Below are 11,608 nucleotides of genomic sequence, written 5' to 3'. Positions count from 1 at the left end.
TACTTTCAACCCCCAATTGAAGATGAGATGCCCAGTAGCCTTTGGAAAAAGTTGTGAGTGACAAAATAGGCTTTAAGGTTTGTGGATGAATGCCGTAGTCTCTGCCTCACTATAACTCAATCAATATCAACAATATATTTTGACAACTACAGTAAAATCATACTCTCCCTTATTAGGTCTAGGCTACTTCCATAGTGATTGGCCGCTTGGGTTTAGTTGTCTATTGTATTGAATTGGTGACCAATCAATAGTTTCCCTTCAAGACAAAACATTTTGTTGTGCCTCGAGAAAAAACTACAAGAGATTCAAACCTCGAGTAAACATTTAGGTACCGAAGTGCAAAGATTTGAAACTTAAGGCACGAGTATTGTATAATATGAGTAGCTACGGTGACAGAAGTTTGATGAAAATAGTTGAGTTGATTATGTAAGACATTGCACACACCATCATTTGGCAAAGTAGCTGTGGGTTTTCAATTCTCCTAAAGAACATTCCTCTCTTTTATTCCCAAGATTTAGAAATTCCTAAGGAAAATAGTTGTTCTACTATGGAAGCCTCTGGTTCACCTCACAACAGGCGATCACTTTATTCCTCCATGAGGCCTGCAAATGCAGAGAACAAATTTAAGAAACAATATATTTGAAATAAGGTAGTAATGTTTAAGATAAGTTAGACTTTGATTGTGATAATGAATAGGATTTAGTTTGTAGGCAAAAAGAAAAGAAAGAATGAACACGGCCAGCAAATTTATTCGATTGTTTGTCCCAAAGGGCATGGGTGAGATTTACTGCTTCATTCTTGCACACAATGAAGAGGATAGTGGGTGTGAGCCTTCTTCCAATTCGAAATGAGGCTTTTAACCACATTCCTCATGATCCTTTCTCTATTCAAAACTTGCAATATCTGAAATTCAACGGATGTGAGCAATGTGATGAATCGGATGATTTTGATCTACCGAGGTTTCTATAAACAGCAAGGTGACGAGAGATGTAAGGCTCATTTTTACTACTCTAATGCTGCTGACAAAGGACGTGTTTCCTCCTCATTCATGCAAAGCTTCCTCTTTTCCTTCTTGTTCCTCCTCCCAGTTAGTTTGGCCGGCACCACAGGTAAAATAAGAACGTGTTTCCTCCTCATTCATGCAAAGCTTCCTCTTTTCCTTCTTGTTCCTCCTCCCAGTTAGTTTGGCCAGCACCACAGGCAAAATAATGGCACACGATGTTCGACTCTGGATGGGGACATAAACCCAGGTTTATAACAAGATTTAAACCTACTTTGTCCCTAGCAAACTTCTTCTCGTAGCCTACAGAGACTGTCTCCTAAAGTGCAGAACCATGTTCTAAACAGTTCATTCAGTTCACCTGTGAAAATTTAATGACAATTTTCTTCTTTGAACAAATTTAGAAATACGCTCGCTTAGGTTGTGCAAGCAGCCTTCCCTCCCTCTAGCACACAGACTTGATTGGGCCTGTGCAACTACTAAAGGACTGTCACCGTCGGAGAAAAGTGCCTTCCCTGAAACACAATTGCTCCTACTTGAGGATTGGGTCGGTCAGGCAAAAGCGAGTCAAAGAGCTATTTAATCTAAAGTTTACTTAACCTAGATTTGCCCAGACAACCTCCCTTAATTGCCATTAAGGAAAAAAGGTAGTATGTAGTAAATGAAATTTTACTTTTTGAATGAATTCTTTTATTACTAGATGAAGGAAAAGAACCAATTTTTTCAACGACTCCAGAAAAAATATGAGAGATGCTGAATCTTACAGAAATTAGAAATTGCCTACACGAGCTCTAAGACCAAGGCAGATGCGCCGCCTCCACCATTGCAAACACCAGCAACTCCAACTTTGCCATTTCTGTGTCTCAAAACCTGTTGAGAAAGATAAGCTATTTGAATGCCACACTTATCGATACTAGATATATCGACATCAGCTGATGGGAAAACAAACACAACATGAACAACTTTAAGGATGATGATTATGTTTTCTGAATCCCAACCCAGTAATTTGGAAGTTCAACTTAGAATATAAAATCAAACAAGCTGCAAACCGTACCCCAAGTAAGGTAACTAGTATACGAGCTCCACTGCAACCTAGAGGGTGTCCCAAGGATACAGCTCCGCCATGCACATTGACTTTCTCCTGTACGAGAAGGCAAACAGAAAGAACAGATTAGTAGCCCAGCAGATTGTTTCAATCCTTCAATAATACAATGGTGAAATGTACCAAACTTTGTTGAAAAGCCATCAATTACTATCACATATGGTTTAACAAAAAAGTAAACATAGTAGAAGAGAAGAAATAAAGCTTACCGATGGAAGCGAAAGAAGCTTCTGGTTTGCTAGGGCAACAACCTGTGGAAGGACAAAATTTTGAGTCATAGCATGATTGAAAAATTGAAGAGATACAGTTGCATCAGTAATTTCAAAAGCCCAGACTCACAGAGAAAGCTTCGTTTATTTCATAGTAATCAACTTGAGAAGCATCCAAGCCGGCATTTGAAATAGCTTTGGGAATTGCAAGTGCTGGTGTCGTCGTAAATAATTCAGGGGCCTAAGTGATAAAGACAATGTCATCCATTTGTCACAGGAAAACTGGGCAAGTAAAAGAATACGCTATAAAAGAATATGCAAATCTGTAATAAAGCGCACATAACACGAGTTAACGGAAAATAGTCTTATTTATGCGAAGAAATGAAGCTCCTTGTTTCTTGTTTGTTAATACCTGTGCAGAGTCAGCATAACCTCTGATCTTTGCAATCACTTGCAATCCTAATTCTAAAGCCTTCTTCCCACTCACAAGAACCAAAGCAGCAGCTCCATCACTGCAAAAAATATATTTGATAAATTAGATTGGACATGATATGTAGAAAAGTTCCGAGGTTAAATAAAATGAGTTAGACAATGCGTGTATTACAGTGCCAATCATATGAAAGAACAGACGAGTGGCATTACAAAAAAATGCTTTAAAAATATAGCAATTAGGTTAATTTGAACCAAATCAAATGAGAAAATAAATTGAGATAGTGTGAACATATTCAAAGGCTATCAATTGTTTTAAGGGTTGAGTTGATTAAAATGGAAGGTATAATGAGTAGAGGATGACCAAAGAAAAGTTTAGCAAATGCAATAAAAAAAAAAAATTTCTAATTGATTTTATTTTTAGTGATAGCAAAAATATCAACGCAGGGGCAAGATCCATATTGCTAGCCAGAACGGGAATAGTTGGGATACCACAGCTTATCCATGACGACAATACTGAACCACAAAACAATTGTAATCAGGGAACTAATCAATTTCAGCAACACAAATTTAGTAAACTCTTGTAGTATTCTCGCAATCACCTAGATCATATAGTTGAAGAAAGATGCATATGCTTTCGACCAAAGTTTCAGAAACCAGATTACTCAAAAGCACAGTGTAGATGAGGAAGAATAGATTTAGTGTCAAGTGGATTGGATATATTAAAATCATTTACTATTTAGTTAGCTGAATAATAATGTTGTTTTTTTATGAGAGTATTTTGAGGAAATCATACATATAGATATCCAAAAAAAATTATCATCTTCATGAAAATTTAAATAGAACCTTCAAAAAAGAGCAAATATGAACCCTATAAAAGTACAACATTAGTTTTAAGAGACCATGTAAAGTAACGCGTCACAAAAAAAATATTTCTTCATGGGTGAGCTCCTGCTACATACAGAGAATTGGTAAAACAGTACGAACAAATACTTGATTAAAAATTCAAGATGCGAACTAGTCCAATAGTACTTACCTAGAACTAAATCTTATTATGCAAATATTAGCTCAAGTAATCAAGAAGTTAATTACTTCAATAACAGGACAGAATAGATAATAGATGTGGAAAATAACATGCCATGTTAAAGTCGTCATGATTTGAGACAGTGCTAGCTACACAAATATCTCATCCAGAGATCCGTCTTACAAATCAATGTGTCAACTATTTATGTCCATAAGGCAGAAATTGCACAACCAAAAAACTACCTTATACTAGATGCATTTCCAGCCGTTACTGTCCCACCGTTCTCCTTAAAACTTGGCCTGAGCTTTCTTAGTTTAACAGGATCAAACTGGCAAAACAACAATAGAAAATAGAATTAAATCTGGACAACAAAAGCATTGAAAGGTAGATCCGCTACCTTAACGGCCCTCCTAGTGTCAGCCCCAATAACAAAAGCATTGAAGAATTTACAAGTGATAGATCTGACATCCAACTAAAAAGCTTTCCAAGTTTCCAAACAGAGAAACCAAACAATTAATCTTAGCCTGACTGCTCAAGTGGTAAACCAGAATTGTTCTTACAATTGAAAACAAAAAAAAAAAAAACTCTAATATGCCCTGTCAAGCTTTTCTAAGTAATAATGTATGGAATTAAAGGTATATTCTCTAAACAAGTTGCTTTTAGCACCCGCAGTTCAACAGAAATATTTTGCTAATTTTTGATGTTACTTGTAATAAATAAATGTTCTACGAGAGCAAGATAATCAATTGCATGTAAATTTTGTCAAGCCTTATTTAACAAATCGATAGTCTAGGAGAGCAATTGTGCTTTGAAATTTTAGCTCTACGACAATATATGGGGGATATAAGTTCAAATAAAGTAACCAAATTAAGAAATACATGTTTTTATACGAGTCCTACTGAAGAATAACTACTATATTTCATAAACCAAACATACTATTAATTTTCTTGAAAATATAAATTTCCTATTGCCAAGAGGATGCCTCATTGGAAGCATCCAACTAAATAACGACTAGATAAATATCATATGTCATGGGTTGCACTAACAAAATTGAAGGGGACTGCAATATGCAAGCAAGCTGGAATACAAAGAGATAATATTTCACTAGAGTTCATTGAATAAAGTAAATGGAGTTGAGTATTATAGCATAAACTCAAAAGCTGTATTGCAATGCAACAGATTGCCCACTTATAAAATTTACTTTGTCAAGGCTTTCATCCTTGTCGATAATCACTGAAGGTCTTCCTCTACCTGCAGAAACTTCAACCTGCAAAGCATAGGATTGGAGACTTCAGTGAACTTTTTGAGCAATGGATATCCAGCCTAGTGTACCATATAGAGATAATTCATACTGGAGCAATTTCCCATGTGAATGCATTAGAGTCACGAGCAGCTATTCCACGTTCATTGCTCTGAATAGCAAAAGCGTCCTAAAAGCGAATAATGGAGAAATCAAAGTCAAATTCCTTTGAAATCTGAATTCAAGCTCAAAGATACAAATCTACTATACAGCAGGAAGTAAATAAACACTACATAAAGTGAATTGAATTGAAGTATTCATTTAGCTTCAGTGTCCATTATTTTTGGTAAAATGGTAAAATTATGAGCCAAAATTAGTTGAGAACATTTTCACTTTGTGTTACAAGAACAATAAACCTTTGGCTCCTGAGATTACAAAGAACTTCTTAGATTGAAATGGATAGTTCGCAAGTGTGATACTACAAAACGAAAAGCAGTGCATTCTAACAATTTGGGCACGCCATGATTTATGCATAATTTCATTTAAATAATTGACTAAATGATTAGTTTTTCAAAAAAAAACAAAATGAAGGATGAGAACATATCTGACGTAAAAAAAAAAAATCCTGATAATTGTTTATTAACATGGCCATTCAAAATAGATAGAAAAAAGTCAAAGTTGGAAATAAGAAACAGATGATAGGATAGCAAGAAGGATGTTTGGGAGAAACAACAGGAAGCATATCTATCATTCCTTATCTTAGAGAAACAGATACTAGAATCACATCCGCGATATTGACAATAAAATTGTGTCTGCAAGTAATAAGTAAAAGCACAAAACTTTAAAAACGTGGTACAGTATTGGACAATAGTTATTGATATTTGGAGGAAATTTAAGCATATCATGAAGCATGTCCTGTCCTACTAGCCGTAGGACCATTATCTTAGTTATTGCCGCTTTGAATTCTGATGTGAGTACTTGTTCCCATTTTATATTACTGCTGTGATTGCTTGAATTCCTCCATCACAGCACTTTTTAGCAGTGGTCAAGCCTTAACACAAGAAGAGTGCAATTTTTTTATGAAGTATGATTATGATTGTGTACAAGCTGCATGGGTGACCAAATAACAATCAGCAAGGTTTACATACATGAGTTCCTAACTTTTGATTATCATCAGTTAGTGCATACAAGCTGCAAGGGTAACCAAATAACAATAAGCAAGGTTTACACACGTGACAGTTCAAAACAAAGCCTATATTCTGTGAACTACATGGGTTCCTAACTCTGATTATCATCAGTTAGAATATATTATGTGTTTTCTAGAGTTTTATCATTGTGGCTTGTGGAAACTGTGTTTGCAAAGAATCCTATAAACTTGTCTTGCAAGTAGAAAGTGCAAGAGCAAGCTAACTTCGTCAAATCACAAAGTTTCTTTTCATATATCAAATGCGAAGTAGAAAGCAAGAACAGAACTATTAATGAGACTAACCAATTAAAAGACTTAATTGCATACAAGCTTGACTAGGAATATTGACAAATGTAAAGTGCAATTCTAAGTGCTCATTTAGATGCATGACTAGTAATATGCAAAACTTCCGAAAGCATCGTGTATATTCACCTGCTCTTCTCTTGTTATTGAATAATTAACAGCACATAGTTCAGCACACATTCCCATGGCAAAATCATTATAGACATCCCACAGACCATCTTTAAGCATTCCATCAACAAGTGTGTCATGCCCAAATCGAGATCCTTTTCTGAGAATGGGAAATAACTGAAGGATTAATCAAACAAATATAATCATTTTGAAGGTAGATTCCATCTGTGACGTCAGATTCAATCCACGAAAATAGTTCTACATCTAAAAGAAACTGTCATAGAGCAGAAAATAACCGATATAATATAATATAATAATTTCTTAAATAATTTATAATATTATTAAACTCCGTACCTACTGATTCATAGATCTTATCATACAGTTGCCACTATGAGGTATATTTGTGTAATGTAAAATCAATATATGCACAGAAAAGGATATGTTGTGAGTTAATTGGAGTCGAGAAGAGATAACATTATAGACAAGAGAGACAAATGAACATATTACGGCCCCCAATCCTAACCTTGCTTCTGCAATATACTTGGGAGCATTTGACATACTTTCCATGCCACCGGCTACAACTACATCATTAACACCCAGCTGGATACTTTGTGCTGCAAGCATTGTAGCTGTAAAGCAGGAAAAAGTTTATGTGATTCAATAGAGCGACTGAGAAATGCTGTATCTTCTACATTGATTAATAATACCCTTCATTCCAGATGCACAAACTTTGTTTATGGTGGTGCAAACAACAGAATTTGGCGCTCCAGAACCTAGAGCAGCCTGCCTGGCAGGAGCTTGACCAAGATTTGCACTCAGGACATTGCCAAAAAAGACTTCTTGAACACGTGAGGGATCTATGTTTGCCCTTTTGAGAGCATCTAAAAGCACAAAATAGTTCAAAGTTCAACACAAAGTGGAGCAAAGTCAAAAACGTTTGAGAAAGTTAGATATGCTCATACGCTTAATGGCAATAGACCCAAGCTGTGTTGCAGATAGAGATGACAAAGCACCAAGAAATCCACCCATAGGTGTACGTGCAACACCAACAATACATACATCTGCCCGATAATATGGAATTATGATTAATATATATACAACAACCAAGACTTAACTAGGTGGTTATGTTCATTCTGTGATTTAAAGTGTGTGTGTATCCACTTTAAGAAATAAAAACTTCAAGTTCCCTGTCATATGCACATTTCTGTGATTATGTTCATTCTCAAGGGACTACTGGAAGACAAATGCAGTTAGAATCTTATAAAAAAAAACAGAACAAAATTCATCATAGAACTTAGTTTGATCTTTTGGACTATATCCAAGTAATGCATGAAAATTTAAATGGGGGAGGTTCTGAATGACAAAATAGTCAAAGAAGAAGCCGAACAATATAAATTGACAATTCCTTCTGGTTTCATAATTAGTTTTTTACCTATCCTTTTATTTTAAAAAGTACAGAATTTGAGCCATTCTCCTCTGTGTTAAATGCATCTAAATATTCATAATTTTCAGTTATTTTACCTAAACAAAATAACTATTAGAGAAATTGGCATTTAATCAATAATATTCATATTTTCAGTTATTTCACCTAAACAACCGACTAGCATGGAAATTGGCAACTGATCAAATGGCAGAATGTCAAGCGCTCAAGATGATAATAATTGTACGGAAACCACTTATTTGGTCTAGTTCACATCATGAACTTCTGTTACAAACAAATACTCCATTGGCGAAGGATACAACTTTCAGCACTACACATGAACTAATTGAGAAGTACAGAGGACATATCTCATAGTACCATAACTATATAAATCGGGCCCCTTACTAACATTTTAAGCTTTAGACCGTGATGGCGTGATACTTCAACTACGTCTTAACATGGTATTGTAGTCAATTTTTTTTAAAAAAAAAAAACTTGCTGAATATGAAACGAAATAATTATGGTACCAGAAAATCGCAGTTCTTCCTTTCACCTAGAACTGATTGGTTTAAGATACGAGCGTAACCACACGAGCTAAATAAACGAGCGAATCAAAGAAACAAGTCGATAAGTAAGAGGAGAATAAGGCGAGTTTCTCCAACTACTCAACAAACACAAACAATTATACCTCTTGGGTTTATCTGCTCCGAAGCCATGAGTATTCCCGTGATCAGATCCAAGAAACCCGCAACTAATCAGCCTAACAAAGAGATGAAGCCACAAGCAAACAATGATTTCTCCAATAACATAAGACCTCGAATGCAAATCATAATACAAAATTCGATTTAAAATTAAATGTAAACATAAACAAATCCAGAAACAAAAAAAACAAAAAAAAAACTAAAATGGACCAAAAGTACAGATTAGTTGGAGATGAGAAATGAATCTCGACAAAAGAGGCTTTTCTTCAAACGCAACGAGAAACTAAGAATTAGGGCTCCATTCGAGAGACGGAATGAGAGCGCACAAAAAGTAAATCTGCTAATGAAGCGCATCAGATCGCGTGATTAGAAGACGATGATAGCGAGATCTACAGACAGCATGGAGATCGAGAAGCGAGGGAGAAGAGGAGCTCACCTTCGGCACCAACACAAGACCGCTCCGCCGCTTTGGATCGGTGCGTCAGAGAGAGAGGAGACGGGGAGTGAGCGGACTGGAGAACGAAGCCATGAGAAAGCCGTATTAATAGCAGTTGGACTGGGAGGTGTGGGAGCAGAGAAAATGTTGGCTATTATGCATTTCGCACCCTGACTGTTTTGTAAATGCAACATCAGAAAAAAAATGACAAAAAATTAAATAAATATTTATCCATAATTTTTTTCCTTTAAATAATTTATCTTTTACAGAAAGAAATTAAGGAGAAATTTTATATAATATATTTGATTACTATGCAATAAATCATTTTGAATTAAATAATTAAGATGCCAATATTTTGTATTTTAAAATAAATTTGTTAAAGTAATAGTGAGATATATGTTAAGAAGTTATATATATAAAAAATAAAAAACGCCGATTATATATATATATATATATATATATATATATATATATATGTTTTAAAATTTATTTTTAAACAAATATCATTATAAAAAAGAAAGGAAAATATAATTTAATATCTACTAAAAGAAGCAGAAATAGACAAAAATAAATAAATATAGTTCATAATTAAGTGATAAGAATTAACATTTCATTTATTTTTAGTTTTATTTTTAAAAAATATTAAATAGTTATAAGAAATAGATATTTGCTTCTTTATAAACTAGCAAATGTTCATAATTTAATAAATTTATACACATTTCTCTTATTATTGTAACAAATTGAGCAATGTTATATGGTATATCTTTAAACTTTGTCCTTTATAAATAATATTTTAATTTGTTAAACTTATAATATCATATATTTTTGGATAAAAATTAAGAGGGTACTCTGTTTTTGTGTATGTTATCTACTCTCCCTTTTTTTTTTTGGATAAAAGTAATTTTTTTATCAAATTACGTTAATCAAATTTAATGATTTTTTATTATGTTAGTTTAAAAAAATACTATAATATAATAGTATTTTATGTATATTAAATTTTACAAAATTAAAATATTGTTTCCTTTATTATAATAGTGCTACTTTTTAAAAATAAAATGAGATATCTTTTTAGTTTTTTTTTTTAAATACGTCACTTGTTGACAATAATAAAAATAATTGATATTTTTTATTGAGCATTTTGACTATCTTGAGCAAACAAATTCTCACGTTTTGACTAAGGTTTACCTAAATGGACAGAACGGAAAAAAAATATATATTATTTTTTTTAAGTTGGTATTAGGTATTCACTTTATGTCAATTAATTTTGATCAATTCTATATTATAAAAATTTCTATCGACCATGACTAATTAGAAAGCATTTTCTTTACAAATTTTACAATTACAACTTTAATATTTTATTTGAGATTAATTGGATGAAGTGCAAACATCTATACTTTTTTAAAAAAAAAAAACATGTCTTTGAATCGAAGAAAAAGAAAAGGCAAAGAAGAATACTACCCTTCGCTACAAGAAATAAGTCAAATATGAATTTTAATTTTATCATTAATTTAACTACGGAATTACTATAATAAAGCCTTATGTTGTTTTCTTTGGAGACTTTCCACGACGGCGAGGAAATTGTACAAAGACATTGTGAACCAGATGATGAAACGTTAGAGTTAGACTTTCCAAATTGTATTTGGGATGTGATTATATTCTGCGGACCTTGCGGAACTTTTCGCTAAGACACTTTGTTCCTTATGCTCTCCGACAAGCCACAAAAATTTCACTAGGGTTTTGAGGATACGTTTGATTCAAAATTATTATATATAATTTTAATTATAGGAAATATAACATAACTTAATATTATTTAATTTAATTTAGATAATACAATAAACTTTGTTGTTGAGTTTTATGTATAATCAAGTTTAATATCTTACTATATTATCCTATTTTTAATAATACTAATATTAATTATTATTAATAGGGATATATATAAATAAATAAAATTGAATAATATTTTATTTTTAAAACTTTTTAGATAATTTTATTGTGCTTAGATTAAGTATATTTAATTCATCCCAATTATAATATGAGTTGGTTGATTTAATTTATTAAGGTTTTAATTAAAATTTCAAAGTTAAAAAAAAACAAAATCCTTTGTCATCTTCCTCCCTATGGTGGCTGCTCTCGCTCTCGTCGCCTACTGCCACCTTCGTTTGCCGCGTTGCTATCGTGCGCTCAGGAAGCTTTGCTCGTGACCTGCGTGCGTGAAGGAATGTGGTGCTTACTGTCACCGCCTACTACCACCTCTGGCACCGCCTTGCTATAGATCCGGCACCACTCACCTCCGATGGTGCTCCAATCGTTCAGAAGTTTATTTTAGAATTTTTTTGGCTTAAATTTCGAAATTGAAAAAAAAAAAATCTTGGCAAGCCGAGATTTTCTAATTCTGGGTCCGATGTCCAAATTTATGATGTTTGCTGTTTTGGAATCAATAAAATCTTTGA

The 11,608-nt window shown here is 33.5% G+C and overlaps 1 protein-coding gene across 1 annotated transcript; it reads right to left on the bottom strand.

The window, feature by feature from the left end:
• Window positions 1-345: 345 nt before the first annotated feature.
• On the bottom strand, window positions 346-9,292 carry LOC122032178 (acetyl-CoA acetyltransferase, cytosolic 1-like). Its single transcript, XM_042591436.1, has 15 exons — window positions 9,159-9,292; window positions 8,710-8,781; window positions 7,564-7,662; window positions 7,309-7,482; window positions 7,125-7,230; window positions 6,623-6,761; window positions 5,117-5,194; window positions 4,966-5,031; window positions 4,007-4,092; window positions 2,724-2,823; window positions 2,442-2,552; window positions 2,312-2,353; window positions 2,055-2,141; window positions 1,765-1,870; window positions 346-602 (listed from the first exon to the last, which is right to left on the bottom strand). The coding sequence occupies exons 2-14, from the start codon at window positions 8,735-8,737 to the stop codon at window positions 1,781-1,783; spliced, it is 1,206 nt and encodes a 401-aa protein (XP_042447370.1). The 5' UTR covers window positions 8,738-8,781; window positions 9,159-9,292; the 3' UTR covers window positions 346-602; window positions 1,765-1,780.
• Window positions 9,293-11,608: the final 2,316 nt, after the last annotated feature.

The sequence above is a fragment of the Zingiber officinale genome, chromosome 11A, assembly GCF_018446385.1.
Source record: "Zingiber officinale cultivar Zhangliang chromosome 11A, Zo_v1.1, whole genome shotgun sequence".
NCBI lineage: Eukaryota > Viridiplantae > Streptophyta > Magnoliopsida > Zingiberales > Zingiberaceae > Zingiber > Zingiber officinale.
The sequence above is the reverse complement of the archived record's forward strand: the minus strand, read 5'-3'. Positions and strand labels throughout refer to the sequence as shown.